At 40.7% G+C, this 17,961-nt stretch overlaps 1 protein-coding gene across 2 annotated transcripts; it reads left to right on the top strand.

The window, feature by feature from the left end:
- The first annotated feature begins 2,636 nt into the window (after positions 1-2,636).
- Positions 2,637-17,609, top strand: SERPINB5 (serpin family B member 5). 2 transcript variants are annotated; one of them, XM_053997914.1, is made up of 7 exons: positions 2,637-2,721; positions 8,006-8,180; positions 10,794-10,931; positions 11,931-12,048; positions 13,224-13,366; positions 14,709-14,876; positions 16,107-17,609. In XM_053997914.1, the coding sequence occupies exons 2-7, from the start codon at positions 8,007-8,009 to the stop codon at positions 16,497-16,499; spliced, it is 1,134 nt and encodes a 377-aa protein (XP_053853889.1). In that variant the 5' UTR covers positions 2,637-2,721; position 8,006; the 3' UTR covers positions 16,500-17,609. The 2 variants fall into 2 exon arrangements, with proteins under 2 accessions (XP_053853889.1, XP_053853898.1); XM_053997923.1 differs by lacking the exon at positions 2,637-2,721 and adding an exon at positions 7,466-7,484.
- The last annotated feature ends 352 nt before the right edge of the window (positions 17,610-17,961 follow it).

Raw genomic sequence — 17,961 nt, 5'->3', positions numbered from 1 at the left:
AGACTCAAAGCGTTCCATGTGACATCCCCATTGTTTCTACCCTATTCTTTTTACCTCTTTTTTGATAGGAAGTGTCCAATTCACAGGAGGCTTAAAAAGAAATAGTTTTTATTTTTTCATAAGGAAAAATCCTGTTATTGGTGTTGTGGGTTTTTTTTTTTTTTGGGTGTTTTTTTTTTTTTTTTTGTTTGTTCGTTTTGTTTTTTTGTTGTGGTGGTAGAATAATAGGTCATGATAGGTGTGAGTTGAAAATACTTTGAGATTAAACTGAACAGAACTAATTTAGTGAAAAGTAAATGAAGGACATGGGGATACTGATAGAAGTAGTTGTTATTCACTCAGACTGAGGAAGAGTGTTTGTGGACACCGGGACAGCTGCTTCGCTTGTACTGTGCAAACTTTAATTACCTGAGATTCAGCATCTTCTTACTTTTCAAGTTAGCATCTTCTGTTTTCACACATCTTCCTTGTTGGTCTGTAAGTAACACCCAGTTATAATACCAGCAATTCCCATAAATCTGAATAAGTAGCTAGCAGGAAGTCACAGCTATTTTAACACTGCCTTCAAGAGTAAGTGAGCCCAAACTGTCTATTCTTAGGGGAAGCAAAACTGCCCTGTGAGTCACTCAGTTACCAGAGCCAGTGTACTTCTTCACTTGAAGCATAACAAATGCAGCAGTAATTACTAGTTTCATGGCACCATGATCAGAATTAATTACTTTCTCAGCACTAACTAGGTCAGACTGAAGGATTCTGTACTGCTACGTGGTGCCAGATCTCAGCCATCGCAGAGCAGTTACCCACTGAAGTGTAAGTGATGTTTACTTGGCAATGCAGAGCCCTTTCCCTTTTCCACTTTGAGGCACATACTTATATCTGTATTTCCTGCCTATCAGTAAGAAGGAAGTGGATCTGCTGAGTTGTGCTGTCTCTATGAAGGCAGTCTGTCTGTCGTCCACCTCCCCGCAGCTTATTCAGAAGCTCCTGAGCCACTTCACAGTGACTATACTTGTTAGACCTGGGTCTGAAAAAAGGTTTGCTTCTGCAGAGATGGCAACACTTGGCTTTTGATTACCTGCGGACATCTGAGAAGAGTCTGGCAGCCAAAATTATTGTGTATTTTCATAAACATTTCTCTTACAGAAAGCTTAATTAGATACATAACAATGATGTCCCAGATGGCACAGTTTAGCCAGCTGGCCTGTATCTTATTTTAATTGCCTAAACATATCCACACCCTGTCTTTGTTATGAATTCAGTTATGGAAAAGGATATGAATTTTAAATTTGCTGTCTGGCAGTGATGGAAGGTGAACTCCATCTGCATCACAGCAAAATAAAAAAAAAAAATCATTTGGGTAATAAGAGCTTAAGAGCCTCTTGGAAGGAAACATGGGTAGGACCCTATCAGGATGCTGTGGTGTGGCCTGATTTATGCTCAAAGCATTGCAGAAACATGTCGTTCCAGAAGGAGATACCATCTCCCCAGTTCCCACTGTCACCAAGGGAGTACCATGCTGGTGAAAATGCATCCTTTGGTTTTCTACCCCTTGCATTTGGGCAGCTGGGCACACCAGCACTTCAAACCTGAAAGCAGATTCAATTATCTTGCTTGTGCTTTTTGTAGTCTAAATGTATGCAGGGCCACCTGGGGTTACTGAGGTGTGAACTCAAGCTGTGCCTGTGGTGTGGGGCCATTTCCTCATGGGGACTGAGGGGCAGCCATGGCCTCCCTGGGGGTACTTGCTGGTGTTGTCCACTGTGGGCAGCTCGGCTGCCCAGCCAAGGAATTGTGTGGAGCAGGGACAGGACATGGTAAGGATGCATATGTCTTTCAAATTAAAGGAAACAGAACTGGTGGGCTGCACTGGCACCTCTCCCTGTCCCTTTCTTTTCCTACCTTGTCATGTTCATTGGTACTAATGTGGGCTGTAGTTACATGAACCCAGTGGTGCCCATTCTGGAAGTGAAGAGGTGGAATTTTCTGTTCCCTTACCACCTCTTGGGACAACTGGAGCAGGGAAAGCTGCTCCCCTGCAGAGCACCTGGCTGCTTATGGGAGGGAACTTTGCTTTGCAGCAATGTTTTCCTTTGAGCATTAACTCCAGTTTGACCTTGGGCTTTTTAGGCAGCCAAACACACACATATGCCTCGTAGGCAGAGTTAAGATACTGTCTTAATGTATATACAGATGCAAAGTGCCCAGCCACACACTTCTATGTGTTTTGGTTTTCTTCTGGGTCTCTTTTTCATGGTTACAATTTTTCTGCAAATAGCTGTAATTCCAATTGGAGTTTCTTGGAGTGCTGGTTTTGCTGAGAAGATCTTTAAATTGCTCATCAACTCCTGCTTTCGCTCCTTCATTCGTTCTTGTCTGGTGCCTTTTGTACTGCGCTTGCTGAAGGCAGCACACAGGGCTGCTCTTTCCTGCCAGAGCTTGTTGTTGTCTCCAGTGGCTGGGCAGGCAAAGACAACTGTGGTGTGAATAATTTTGCTCCTCCAATGTAGGAGTTGCCATGAAGAATGACTAAGGGAGGGGAAAAAAAAGCGAGAGTGAGAGGGAGTGTGTGTGTGGACAAATTGAGGTTGGGAAAGTGGGAGTGGTGTCAATGAGTAGGCAAGTAACAGAGTCTTCTGCTCAGCAAGGTTTCAGCACGGGCAGCTGGTTCTTCGTGCTGTGCTCACTTCATTGATTCGTTTACCAGGATTATAGCCTTGCAAAGTAAGTATGGCTTTTTTTCTTTCTCTGATACTTTAATTTATGCTGAGCTAATAGTTAACAAATCTTGGCTGTGAAACATAATTGCATGGAGGGAGTGGGATAAGGAAATTTGTGCCAAAAATGTACATGTGGAATCAAAGAAGCTTTTTTGCCTTCCCAAATGACACTGTTTTGGTTTCATTTTAGAACTGCTGCAATTGCTCTGCTAGATTTCTTTCTTTTTGGAAAGATTAATTGGAAGCAGCGAATAAGATCTGACAGGTGAGACAGCAAGGGCATTAGGAATTATTAAAATATGGTGGTTTATTGCAAATGGCTATTCCCATATCAGAAAAAGCAGGTTGTGTATGATGCCATGAAAATCCTCCATGTACCAAAGTAGGATTTAGGTTGGTTTGTAAGCTCCTGTTAGAAAGGAATATTCCTCTTGTTTTCTGAAGAGGTGTGTATGCTCTGCTCTGTTTGCTCCGAGTTACTAACCAAGTGACTAATCTGAACTTGTTTAAAGTGAAGGACAGGAGCTTAGGCCTAGTAATTACAAATTTATTTTCAGTGTGACCATTTAGTTTGAACAGTTCATTGGCTATTGAAGTACAACAAAGCATATTGCAGTAGCTTGTTTCTCTTTCTTTCCTGGAGTGACTTTCCCCTCTCTGTTGCTGACAGTGCTTTTTCCTCAACCATATGAGATGCTCTGGTCCCATATCAGTCTGATGTCTTGCATTCCTTGATGTCTGTTCAGGCAAAATTTTGTCCTTGGCTTTTTAGGTAATTTGCCAGGTGGAGAGTTGTCATTTGTGTAGAAGAAGAAAAGGCTCACAGAAATATTTTATTTCCTTTGTATCGTATATGCTGAGTAAGAACTGAAGTAGGGTCATGTTAAACTCTTGATCTAGTTTCAATATTAATGCCTCACTTGTGAAATTTGCATGTGGGTTGTTTTATGTAATTCATCCTCTTGGAATTTTGTTTGGACTGGAAAAACTACAGCACTGGCACTCACAGCTCCTGAGATGTAAACCAAATATACCCCCCAGGACTGGATGGCCAGCATTGTCTATGCTTTATCTGCCACAGGTGTCTTCTCCTGGAAAGACTGCTTAACCGAGACAAGAATAAAATAAATACTTGGGTCTGCTTTATTGGATTATTCCTGACATACAACTAACTTGACTTGTCAGACATTTGCACACAGATTTTGATATTCTTATGATTATATTTTTAAATGTAAGTTATATTTAGATTTTCCCTTAGTAAGCAGATAGTCAAAAAAGCCTCCCTGTTGTTGGTTTTTTTTTTTTTGGGGGGGGGGGGAGGGGTTGTTGTAGTTGTTGAATGCAAGAGTGACTAAGCAAAAATGGTGTTTTATACCAATAAACAAGTTTAAATCAGGTTTTTCTGAACTGGTTCTGTAGCCTTTCAGCTCCCTTCTGTATCTGAAAATGTTTCTTTCACGCTGTGACAGTCAGAGTTTTAAATAAAGTTGGGTGGATTGCAAGCTCCAAGTGCTTAGAAGATGCCCCAGTGCTGCGGGTCTTTCTGGAAATGCTGATAGTCTGCTTTCCTGGGAAAGGAGGGACCCAATAAGAATCCATGCAGCAGGCCTTTGTAAAATTTCATTTTCAGTTTTTTGACTCCTCCCTGTTTGAGGGTTCCCTGTGATTACTGACTCAGGAGCTATGTCTGATTTCTGAGGCTGTTAATGGGCAGCTAATGGGCTTTCCTCTCACTGGGAGCCTCAACCCTTCTCACCTTGCTGGAACTGGCTTTACTGGACTTGCAAGGCTTGGGGTGCTCAAGGCTTTAAAGAGATTTAGGATTTTTTAATATTTAATACTGTCAATTCTTTTCTGTAATATGAATGTTGTAAGCTCTTAAATGTAATATAATAAATATAATATGAAAATATAGTGTAATATAGTATAATAGTCATTAATAGATTGAGAATAAAAAGCAGGCTGACAAGTTGAAAAAGATGGTGGAATAGAGATTATTCTTTGCTATCCAGCCAATAATTCAAGGTCAAGGGTGCAACTGAGCTTTTTTCCCCAACAAAATGCCCTGAATGGTCCCTATTTCAATAGTAGCATTAAAAGGAAGAAATTAGAATGAGAGCTTTGCCACTACCAGAAACAATTTCACTCTCCTCCAAAGAAGCTTTGAGAGTATCAGCAGTTACTGGATGAACAAAGGTACATAAAAGGTTCACCATGAAATACCTCCTGGTTTTCTCACTGAAAAGAAACACTGAAACTTTATAAAAAATCATCCAACATGAGTAATATGAGAGTTACTCATGAGGCCAGAGGAGTTTTTAAAGCATGGTACAGCTTTTAACTGGCATAAGGAAGAAGAATTTAATTAAATTATGTAAAATTTCCTATTTTATTTTCTTACTCTGAATGTCTTGCAACCCAAGGAATGAAACACAGGTAGTGCATCTACATCTCGAAGTCTACATTAAGCCAGAAAGGAACAAGGGGAATTTTTAATTGGGTATGATTTCATATTTATTTTTACCCTGTAAGAAAGATCCAGAGGCCTGAATAGGATAATATCATGCAGGCTAATACTAAATAAAATATTCCATTAAAATTAAACTCCAAATTAAATGTTTTTCAGGTGTACTGCATGACTCATGAGACTTTTTGTATTATTTGTCTTTTTGAGGGTGGTAGATGTGTACTGAATGACGCATTCTTGGTTCCCTGGGTAATTTTCCACCAGTTCCTCAGTAAGAAATACCTGTGAAGTTAGTACTTGCCCCTAATCTTCAGTATTGGGGGGTGGAGTGGGGTGGGGCAGAGAGAGAGAGAGATTGGGAAGCAGACACAGTATAGGAGTGTATTGTCTGTTCCTGTGAGAATGGTTGAGTTAATGGCAAAGACAAGGTAGGTAGCCTATGCAGGGGAATTTATTTAAGATATGCATAGGCACAAAAGAGCACACTTGTGATGAGCAATTGCAAGGAGGCATTAAAAGGAATGAGTTTATGTTTGATTCGTTGCCCCGTTGTTCCAATTTACTCCCTCATCAGCATTCTCAGTCCTTCAAACTTGTTCTGTCTTTTGCCACTGTCCTGCCTAAAGCTCTTCTCCCTTAAGGTGTGTGATGAGCCCATGGTTGCTGGCAAGCTCGACTTTTCTGTTAATTAGTTGCTTTCATGCCTGAGAAATTGTGTCTACGTAAGTGAGGTGGGTGGTTGCAGTGCTAGGCTGGCACTTGGGCCTCTCTTTACACCCATAAAATCTCTGAGATGTTTCCTGAACCTCATTGTGACATCAGCTCAATGCCTGCTGATGCTGTAAAATGGAATCGCTCATGGAAAATTCCTCTTTACCAAGCAGCTGCCAGAGACTGCCAGAGTACGGGAAGAGAGATGAGCCAACCAGACCCATTCTGAATTCTGAGCCTGACAAAACATCTGGATGTTGCAAAGCATACTCCTCTGTATTTTCATGTGGGGATAAGTTTCTCCAATAAAATACGTTCAATGTTTGCTGTCTTTGCGACAAGTTATTTTTCTTGGTTTTTTTTTTTTTTTTTTTTTTTTTTTTGTTTTGTTTTGTTTTGTTTTGTTTTTGTTCCTCCAGTGGGAGGGGATTTGTTAGCAAACAGTTTGTTGCTAATACCAACAGTCAGAACATTTTGCAAGAGTGCAGGGCTGGTAAGGTGTGCTTTTCAAATTCTGACTTAAAAAGCCTTGGTTTAATGCCACTATATAATTTTTTAAACTTGATTCAATGCAGTGCATTTCACTAACCTTTTATACTGCATGTTTTAGCCCAAACAAACTAGTTGTCAAGTAAAACAATTGCCTTACGTAATAGATCCAAGAACATATATAAGTTAATTAAAATAAAAATAAAGACATTTATTTTGTAAAAGGCCTTCTGTAGTCAAACAGGTCTTACGAGTAAATCAAAGTTCTTTCTCTACTGTGTTGCAGGCAAATTACATGCCCAATCTGTTACTCCCACAAAAAAATAGTTATAAAAATTTATAACTACCACAAATTATTTGGAAGTCATTACTTGTCAAGTACCACAGCTGCTCTAGAGTGTCTCTGTACAATAGTGTCAGATGTTCAGCTACATTTGGGCAGCATAACACATGCAAAAATTTCCATTTCCTTTCTGTTTCTGTCAATAGCTTTGATGGAGCAGTTTAGCACCAGTTTTAACAGTTTCCTTTTTTTTAGGGATACATGGTACTGGGGGCATGGTACTGTCAGATTCACTATGCCAAAGGGGTCATCTTCTGTGTGATTGCTGGCCTAAAGCCAGACTGAAATTCTGGGCGTCACCCTTCTTGGCTTGAATCTACACAGATGTGCTCAAACAAAAGTGCAACTTTGGGAATGTGAAAGCAGCCTGGAAGATGGGAATAGTCTCTGCTTTCCCAGAGCACGGACAGCAGCAACTGTGCCTTGGCTTTCCTGACTGCACAGGTCATGTAATAGCCCTGTGGCAACTGCAGTTACTGAGAGTGGCTAGGAAAACCTTTGAGTTAAAACAGTGTAAGTGATAGGTGGGCACACAGCCTACTTTTTAGAAGGCCTCCTTTAAGTTTCTAAAATAATCTCAACATACAGGACCAAACAGCTTTCTGGAGACTTCTAGCAAGGCCAGGGATAATCAACCCTGAGAGGATGGACATGTACCAAAGCTAAAGTTTTAATGGACAATTAGCCATGAAGCAGGAGAGAGAAGTTATGAGACCATTAAAGACCTGTCTGGGAGCCAGGAGATCCTAAAGCATAGGTGAATTACCTTCTGAGTTGGCAGATTTTAAGAGTATCAATTAAAAACAGATTAAATTCATATGTAATCCAATTTGACTCAGTGTGTGTGGGTCACCCTGACCCACACAGATTTTCTCAAGTGCTTCTGATAATACTGGCTCTACATAACATGTGGCATTGCCCGCTGACACTTGAAGATAATGGCTGTTACTGAACCTCTCCTCTCCTCTCCTCTCCTCTCCTCTCCTCTCCTCTCCTCTCCTCTCCTCTCCTCTCCTCTCCTCTCCTCTCCTCTCCTCTCCTCTCCTCTCCTCTCCTCTCCTCTCCTCTCCTCTCCTCTCCTCTCCTCTCCTCTCCTCTCCTCTCCTCTCCTCTCCTCTCCTCTCCTCTCCTCTCCTCTCCTCTCCTTCATCCTGAAAATTCAAGATACCCATTCCAGATACTGGTGCCAGCCTCTTTCAGTGCTCTGCTTTCAGCCCCACCACAGCAGGAACTAGAATTACAGCCTGAGTCATCTCTCTTTTCCCTTTTACTTTTCAGGATGACAATGGACGCTCTGCAACTAGCAAACACTGCCTTTGCAGTTGATATGTTCAAAAAGCTATGTGAGGAGGACAAAACAGCCAACATTATTTTTTCCCCACTGTGTACCTCAACGTCTCTGGCTCTGGCATATAAAGCTACAAAAGGTGATACTGCAGAGCAGATGAAACAGGTAAGCTGCCAGCAACCTGTTCTGTGGCTGCAAAACTATAGGGCTGTTGTAGGTGTCTTTCTTATTAACTCTTGTTAATGTTCTCCTGGTTGTCTGCCTCCCTTGTAAGAGAGACTTCAAATCATCCATCCAAATTTCTTGAATAGTTCTACACTCCAAGGCCCTGCACAACAAAAGGGTGAAACTCTGTCTTAAAGACAAATCTTTTCAGGCACGTATAAGGTGGAAGTGGACATAGCAGGGTCCTTACAGATGCATTAAAGCCTTGTCTCCTTTTAGTGTAGTCACTGTCCTGATCACTGCATTTTCTAGATAACTGTTTCTTCATTATTCAAGAATGCTTAAGCTTTAGAGAATCAAAAATTATTTTGCCATTGCTGTCAGCAGCAAGTATGTGTAGCAGCACTGACTTTTCCCCTTTCTCCCACAATACTGTAAAGAGGAGATGGATAAAGTAGAAGAGGCACAATTTCATCCATGTTTCTCCTTTCAAGCAGCTCATAATATTCAAGGGGTTTCCAGCATCATGATCCAGCATGGTAGTCATGATTCAATCAGTTTATGGAGCTCACCCTGTGGTGCAGGGAGTCAGCCCTCCAGCCTTGTCTGATGCCTCTGTGTAAGCAGAGATTGAGCTGGATCCTTTTAATCCCAGTGAGGGTCCCCACAGTTTCTGCAGTTACCTAAAGGTGCATGAAATGTAAATTAAGTACGCATTTGTATGCTGATTATCACCTGGCTCTGAAAGACCATCTATATATTTGAATTTATTTTCCCTCCTTTGGAAATTCCTCCATGTAGTTTCTCATTCACTGAAAGTACCCCTGAGCACAGCCTTCTGTGCCCCTACTTATGCCACAGATTACAGGAGTCTTGTGCTGTTCACCAAGCTGCACAGCAATATGTCCATGGAAGTCATGGAATCATAGAATGGCTTCTGTGGGAAGGGACCTTAAATCCCCTTGCCACAGGCAGGGACGTCTTCCACTAGACCAGGTTGCTCCAGACCCTACCCAACTTGGCTTTAAAGACTTTCAGGGATGGATCTTGTAAGCACTGCACATTTTTCCAAACAGTATTAAAAAAAAAAAAAAGAATTAAAATTTAAATTTAAATGGTACCCTGAAGCTCCCTTACCATTTCAAAATTCAAGCGTTGTCTTTCTGGTGGGAAAGTTAAAAATATCACCCTGCCCTTATTTTGCTTTCACTTGTGTCTGCAATTTGCTTTGAACCATTCCATAATAACAAGTTAACCTGCACCTCCACAAGTTGAGCTCTGTTACACAAGCGCACTTGTGTTTCATATTTCTCTAGTGGTATTTAAATAGTGCTGACGACAGATGCTAAGGAGAGCTTGGTATGCTTTTAAGTGTAATATCTCCTATTTTCCATGTCTGTTCTAGCTTCTGCCTTCCCCTGAGTTTGTGCTTGGGTTTTAAATACTAGATACAAAAGGAGCCAGATTGGCAGCTGTACTCTGGAACATCTGTCAACAAACTTGTGCCAAAAATTCTTCCAGGTAGAGAAGCTGCAATAGCTTTCTCCTCCAACCTAGATCCCAGGCACAGAAGCTTTCCACACTTAACATGCAAAGAAATAAAACTGTTGGAGGAAAAGGAAATAAGTTGAGAAAGTTGTTTCTAAGGAGATGGAGTTCGCTATGACAGCTGTGCTGCTGCTGTAATGGGAGTTTATTTCCTTCTACTCTCACTGAGCAAGGAGAGGGGAGGACATGGAAGGGTGACTAAGGCAGAGCAGCAATTTTGTCTGTGAAGATGTGATGTGCTCTGGGAGAAAGAGCAGTAGTGAGGTACAAAAGAAAAAGAAGGTCACAAGTGCCTGCTGTGCTTCATAAGGCAATTTGAGGCAGGTGAGGAGGGTGGACAGGCTTCCTTTAATGAAACAGCCACCATCAAAGAGCCTGTAATAACTAGGCATTAAAAGTTGAATTCGTATTTATAGGGTTATTTTCAAACAAAGGCATCATCATCCCAGTATTTCCTAGACCTGGACTTGTCTTTCCCAGGAGCTGGGAGGTAGCCATGTGTGGGTCAGCAGCCCTACCCATGGTTATAGTCTGTCTACAAAACCAAACACAGTTATCTTTATCTGATCAGTTTTTGCTGAAATATCATGTGATGTCATGTATTAGTCACAGCAGTCAGAAAACTTGATGATCTGTCAAGCATTTTTAAAGGTATAGCCCAGTTCTAGAAAGGAGATTATCTGGGACCCTCACCTATCTGTCTTAAAAGCTTCAGGATTTTGGGTGGGAATGTAAGTTTGACAAAAACATTATGACTCCATACTATGGAGTATAGTTGACTAAGTCACATCAGCAACATGAACATCTCTATTGGTTTCTTTGGATTGCTCATAGGAAAGAAATGCATTTGGTGAAAGTTCTGGTAGGATCAGGTTTTTAGATTTATGTGAGCATGTCAAATACATAAATGATTTTTGAGTAACAACATGGAGAGGCTCTGTCATTAGCTTAAACACAAAAAGCAACAGCTCTGGTCACTAACTAACATTTTTTGCTTAGCTGTTAGGAATGTTTAGAGAATAATAATAAAAATATGCTTAGTGTTTTATCATGTTCATTTAACAGGTGCTCCATTTACAAGATGTCAAAGATGTTTCTTTTGGGTTTCAAACAATAACTTCAGATGTTTCCAAACTCAGCTCTTTCTTTGCATTGAAAATGGTTAAACGGCTCTTTGTAGACAAGTCTCTCAATCCTACCACAGTAAGTACTGCAGGAAAACCCTGGTGTTAGGAATTACTTGACCATCTTGTGGATGGATTATTAAGATGTCAGACTGCAATGTTATTTAAAATTAATTCTTGTGCTTTTGGTTGTTGGCTGACTGGACTCAAATGATAAACAGCATAATATTGTCTGCTGCCATAAAGGTTTGTAGGAGGATAGATGAGTCTGCTGCTTGACCCCAAGCTGTGCAACTCTTACAATACTTTTAATTCTTTCATTAATATGCTTTAGCTCAGTAGCAAGTTTGGTTTTGAATGCAACATGACTTCTATGCCACATCAAAGTCTTTGCATTGCAAGTATGAGTGAAAATGAGTATAAAACAAAATTGGTGGTGCAAGTGTATGTCCAGTTCACACACCCAAGTAATTACTGCATAAGCTTCAGTTTTCTTAATCTGCCTGAGAAGGCAGAAGCCTGACTATTGAAGCAACACAAGCGAAGAAGGTGGTTTGGCCTTTTTACTTATGAACTTTGAAAAAAACTGAGAAGAATGCTGCGTGTGTTGGGATTTTTCCCCCCAAAGTTGTCTCTGAGTAGAGTCCCAAGCAAGGACAACATCAGCCTAAAAGAGGTGTTTCAGAAAACTCAACATGCTTTTGATGCTGTGATCAGATCACCTGCTGTTCAGCCTCTGCTACAGCAAGGCCAGGACCCAGAGCAGTAAGTGTCTTCCCTGGTGAGGACAGACATGATGTGAGCAGACTGTGGCCTCTATCTCAGTCTTGCTCAGGTCTGGACTGAGGTTCTATCCTGTAAACTCTGGCAACATGGTCACTTCTGCAATATCCAAAGTTACTTAACTGCTGATGTGGCACCACTGGTCGGAAGACAACCTTGGGAGTGATGTGCTGGATGCAGGTGTATGTCCTTGTTGTCTCCTGCAGTTATTTAATACCTTTCCTCGAATAATAATCAACTCCTCAACTACCCAATGGCACTTAACCAAGAATGACTGGTTACTTGTGTCTTTCAGGACTTTGTCAACTCCACAAAGAGACCTTTTCCATCTGAACTGGAATTAGTGGAGTTCAAAGAAAAAACTGAGGAAACCCGAGAAAAGATCAACAAATCTCTTTCAGAGCTGACTGATGGTGGGTACAGCTTAACCTTGGGAATGCTGTTTGCCTCTTTGGAGAAAGATCTTTATCCTTGTGACACCTCTTTAGGAGTAAATACATAGTGAAAGAAGACTAGGCCTGCTATTTGGATTCATGAGGATTAGCAGCACTGACTTCACTGCTGCAGCACTTCTGAAGGTGGAAATGTGAGATTGACCTTGCATTAGCCTTGGGGAAAGCTGCTCACATTTGACTGCAGCAGGATGGTCTAGGAGAATGACAGGTCCTGGCTGTGGAGCATCACAACATGTAAAATCAAAATATTGAACCCTCTAATTCCTTTAAAAGCTTCATTGTAATGGGAAGTACTCGTTGGACTCTGAGTTTCAGGCTGTTAATTAATATCTCAGCTGCTTTTTGGTGCCACAAGGTGGCACAAGCAGATGTGGGTTTCTCATTTGCCACCTTGTGGAAGCCCCGGCAGAGATGGCCCTGGGGTTGGATGCCACCTGTTGTCCTCATGTGGTGCAAATATGGAAACACCATGCACGAGTCTGGTCCTTCCCAGGCTGGCACAGATGCCCATGGGGAAGCACTTGGAAGCACCTGCCTGTGCAGCTCCAAGACAGGACTTGCCATCCCAGTGCTCTGAATTCAGGGTCATTTTTGGCAGTGCTTGAACAGCTCTAAAACAGAGAGAGTGGGTCATGACATTTACATCCTCTTTTGAAGTCTGTAAAAGTATTTGGATATTAACTGTAATCAGAGCAGCAATTTTTTGTTATCCTGGTTGTTTTATTCTTGTGTATCTGTCTAGAAAAGAGTAGCTGCTAATTTGAAACTTCCCTTCAAGTCTTGCTCTTCAAATGACAGTGTTTTTTCACTTAAATTTGTTGAATTTCACTCAGCACCTTCTTTAAGGTACTGAACAAAAGCAGGAGATGTAGTTTTGATCACATGTGATATAAACCAACAAAACATGTCATTTAGAAGATCTGCCTTGATCCGAAACCCTACATCAAAAATTAAGCTGCAAGTTTAATTAAGTGCTCCTTTTTGTAATTTTCCATTAGAAAGAAAATCTTTTATCTGTGAGATGCAGGACACAAATGTGTTTAGTTCAGTGAAATGTTGCCATATTCACTTAAAGCAATTGATATACTGCTAATGTATTGTTGTATTAACAACCATTGTAAATCTGTTCACAGGAAAAATGGAGAACGTTTTGAATGAGGATAGTGTAAGTGACCAGACTCAGATTCTTCTAGTTAATGCAGCTTATTTTGTCACAAACTGGATGAAGAAGTTCCCAGAGGCAGAGATCAAAGAATGTCCTTTTAAAGTCAACAAGGTATGTTCCAAAAAAAAAAAAAAAAAAAAAAAAAAGCCAAAGAAATCCCAATAAGAGAAAATGAGAAATATGTATTACCATGGCATTCTTAGACTCTGTCTAATCTTATACAGTGTTGCAAGGTTGCAAGGGTCCCAGACTGTCCTATGAGTATGTTTAGACAACATGAGCTGGGTACTGGTGGTCAGAAGCAGCTGTTGTCTGCAAGGAGATGCGAATTCTCATGGATTGGAAGGTTGCAGGTACCAGAAGCTGAATCCAAAAACCAGCATAGTTGGTTGCATTTCTTGAGCTGGTGAAATGTGTACAGTTGTGTCACCTCTTTAACTACATCCCTTAGGTGCCTGGCCCTGTGTTTTCCTCTTCAGAGATGTCATCCCATCAGTCTCCTTCTTTCCAGTCAGGCTCAGGACTGCAGCTCCCTGCACGTCAGTCCTGCTGAGCCATGAGGTCCATGTGGGAGCAGCACCTGTGGCTGGTGCATCCAGGAGTCTGTGACCAGTGATGAATATTGTAATCAGAAAACTTACAGCCAAAATACAAAGCTGCACAATATTTGTGAGATAAAGAAATTATATTCCAAATATACACAGACATACATATAGAGATGCATAAGCACAGTTGGAGTTTCAGGTTCACTGAAAATATTCATAAATTACCTCATCAGCCAATAGTTCCAGCTAAATGTGTTTTTAAAGTCACACAATCAACACTAAAATTTTTAAGTGAAGCATCTCAAGATTTTTTTCCCCTAAAGTAACATTTTTTTACTGAATTTGAATGTTGAACATTTTCATGTGGACAGAATACTTTTAAAGTCTTCCCTATGAAATAAAGTGTTTTGTTTTGTTCTGTTTATTTTCATTCAAGAGCAAAGACTTAGAGATTTAGGTAGGCCTGAAATTTCTTCTGATTCTGTTTCAACTCCTGAACCAAAATATCAATTATTTGAACGAACAGCTCGACCTCCACCGTTGAGCTGTGCTCAGTGCTTGACACTTGCTAGCATTACAACCTGTAGACAGTTACCCTGTTGACAGTGTAGTTGGTAGCACTCAGTGAAAAGGCATGAAGGACCACCAATATTAGATAAATTGCTCTTTTAAGGCACATCCCCCCTATGTTGCTATTGTATTAAGTAGAAGTCTGTTCCACTTTTGTTTGGAAAGCTGCCTACTGTAAGAAGCCAACTCTTGCTGCTGCTTTCATTACCTGTGAAAGCCAACAAATTCTCTGGTGGTAACTCAATGTATCGCTTCCATGCAAGCTTACAGACTTTCCTCTGTCACCATCTTATCTGGGAATCAAAAAGAATGATAGATTGTTTCCTCTATGTTTGCAGACTGAAACTAAACCAGTGCAGATGATGAATCTGGAAGCTACTTTTTGCCTGGGCTATGTAAAAGATTTAAATATTGCCATCCTTGAGCTCCCATGCCTTAACAAACATATAAGCATGCTCATTCTCCTGCCCAAAGAGATTGAAGACGAGACCACTGGCTTGGAGAAGGTGAGAGAAAAAATAGAATTGTTATGATACTTCCCTTGGAAATAGCCCATATAATGCCATATGTTTATGGAAGGTTTTTGTTATTTCGAAGCAATGCATAAGGAAACAAAAAGTAACTTTCCTGTGAATTTACCATCTCATTCTCCTTCTCTGTTCCTCCTCTCATATTTGTGGCATCTTCGTTTTCACTGTGTCCAGCGTGAGGTTGTACATAAGGCTTTGCTCTAGAATAGGGAGCACAGAGAAAACAGTTTTAAGTGCAGAAGGTGCCCTTATTTCTGGTATCCTTATTTTTTTTTCAATTGACACGTGTCCAGGATTTATTTTACTAAGGTCTTACATGTCTAAGTTTTAATTCTGAGCAGAGGTGCCGGCAAATGAGCCATTTTTTATTACCAATTGCACATAAATGTGAAAATTAATAAGGCATTTTTTCAAGATCAATAATTTCTTATGTTTTTTCTCTGTGAAAATTTTATGACATATTTTCACCCCTATTCAAAGTTTGTTAAAGACTAAGTAATTAATAATATTACTTAATAGTAAAGTTATTTGAGGATTAAAAGACTGACGATTACTCAAGTCTCCTTTGTCATTTGCTGCAATTGGCCACAAATTTTAAAGGCAGGAAGAATCTGTCTTTGCAGCTGTAAGATGCTTTTATATGTTGGAGTAAATTACAGAACACACCTATCATAAAATGCAAATGAGGCCTTTCCTGATACCAGTTTGTTGTGGCCCCACATTCTGCCTTCTCCCTTTCCAGATTAAAAAAAAAATTGTTTGAACAGCTGCATGTTTGATTGAGATCAGGCTCTGAATTTGGATTTTGTGTCCCAAATACCAGCAATTTCATTACTCTGTAGGGTCAGGAATAAAGACTTTTGGATATTTGCCAGTTGGCCAGGTGTAACCTGGGCAGGGACTGTCTTCCTCAGGTTCCTTCATATGGCTGTTGAGGTGATTGCTTATCAAAATCTTGCCAGAGCATGCACATGCAGAAGAGTTGCTCCAGAGGCCTGTCCTGTGGATTAAATCATACTTAAATCAATATAATTGGGACTATGTTAAGACTGAATGCTATTGCTGTGAATTCAGAAACAAAAATTGCCTTTTGACTTTATTTTTTGAAGGCTTGATAGGAGTGAGAACTTCAGGAAGGGTCTTTTTTTCCTCCTTTCACTTTCCTCAGCCAGCTCAGTAATTTTCATTGTTCTTTTATGTTTTCAGCTGGAAAAGGCACTGACCCCAGAGACATTATTACAGTGGACAAATCCCAGCATGATGGCCAACACCAAAGTGAATGTATTTCTTCCAAAGTTTAGTGTGGAAGGTGACTATGACCTGAAGCCACTTCTGGAAAGCCTGGGAATGACAAATATCTTCAATGAAAGCGCATCAGATTTCTCTGAGATGTGTGAGACAAAAGGTGTTGTTATGTCAAAGATCATCCATAAAGTCTCCTTGGAAGTAAATGAACAAGGTGGTGACTCCCGAGAGGTACCTGGATATCGGATTCTGCAACACAAAGATGAATTTAAAGCTGACCATCCATTTATCTTTTTGTTCAGACACAACAAAACTCGCAACGTGATTCTTTCAGGCCGATTCTGTTCTCCTTAAGCTGGGCATGTTCATTACAAAAAAAAAGCACAATTACATTGTGTTACAGGTGCACACTCCTGTAAAGCTTTTCTTCCCGACTATCATCTTTGAAAGGAAATCTAAGAGGTTCATATATTGGCTGAGTAATACATTGTACTCTACATATGCAGCAGAAGTAGTTTCTCTCCTTTTGTTTCCTTCCCTTTAGCGGAATAATTTCCACTGTGAAGAACACACCATATTTTATTTAGAAGTATCCCAGCTTCAGCAACAAAAACACTTTGTTCCTCTGCGGCACTTTTTTCCCCAAATGAAGTGAGAGCCTGACGTAAGATAGCTCAGGAGCTGGAAAGGGCTCTAGGAGAAAGAGCTGCATTCCTGCTCCCTAGTGAAACCTCTCTCTCTCGTGACTCACACTCTCTGGATTCCTAATGCCTAAAAGGGGAAATGTGGCCATGTGGTATGATCGCTCTCCCCCTGTACCTGGCCACACTCTGGTGGCCCAGGGTGCTCTAGCAGACCCTGCCAGCGTCCACTGAGGAAGTGGACAAGTTCTGCAGCATAGCTACAACAGTTCAAGCTGGCATCAGGATCTGCATCTGTGAAACAGCAGCCACACCGAGGCCTACAGACACCAGAGGCAAAAATCATGGAGATAGTATGTGTCCCCAGAAGACTCTTCAGCATGAAGTTCCCAGACTGGTGAGGTTGAACTCTGCTGTGTGGCCTTTTTTGACTCATTCCCTTCAGACATGGAAGATGGGACAAGAGGAATCCTGTTGTATATGTCCTAAGGAAAAGAACATTATGCAAATCAAGGATAGAACACAGCTGGATTAATACTGGAAGTGCCACACTTTTCATGCACAGATTATCTGCCATTTCTAGCTCTGGAATCAGCATTAAGGAAACTCCTTACAGTTACTTAATGTCTAAAACATGAGAAAGAAATAAGGACTTCAACTTGAGTGAAATTAACATTGTAATTACTAGTCTTCAAATTCCACATGAGATTATGGTAATCAGATTTCATTTCTATCTAAAGACGGCCTGCTGCATATGTTCAGTACTCGTTTACCTAAATACTGTTCAGAATAAAGCACTATAAAACCTGTGTCAAATGTACAATACCTCTAGTGTCAGTCTGTGTGTTCATTGACAGTGTCAGTGTTCACGCCTGACTTCCAATAAATTACAGGAATGAAAATAAGCAGATTCACTTAGGCCACAAAGTCAAAATAACAAAAAAAGCAGCTAAGTGAATGTCTGGATTGCCCTTCTGAGCCACATGATGATAGTTCCCAGTCAGGACTATGTTACTAGGTGGTAAGGATACATGCAGAATTCTATTATGTATCCTCAAATGATGGAAGCATTTTTACTTGAGAAATCCTCTTGGTGCCTCAGGTCTGAAAGAAACTGGAAAGAGATCTCTGAATGAGAACACGCAACAACCCCTGGTATGCATACTTTCAACATC

The sequence above is a fragment of the Vidua macroura genome, chromosome 1, assembly GCF_024509145.1.
Source record: "Vidua macroura isolate BioBank_ID:100142 chromosome 1, ASM2450914v1, whole genome shotgun sequence".
Lineage (NCBI taxonomy): Eukaryota > Metazoa > Chordata > Aves > Passeriformes > Viduidae > Vidua > Vidua macroura.
This window is presented reverse-complemented; position numbering and strand designations above follow the sequence as displayed.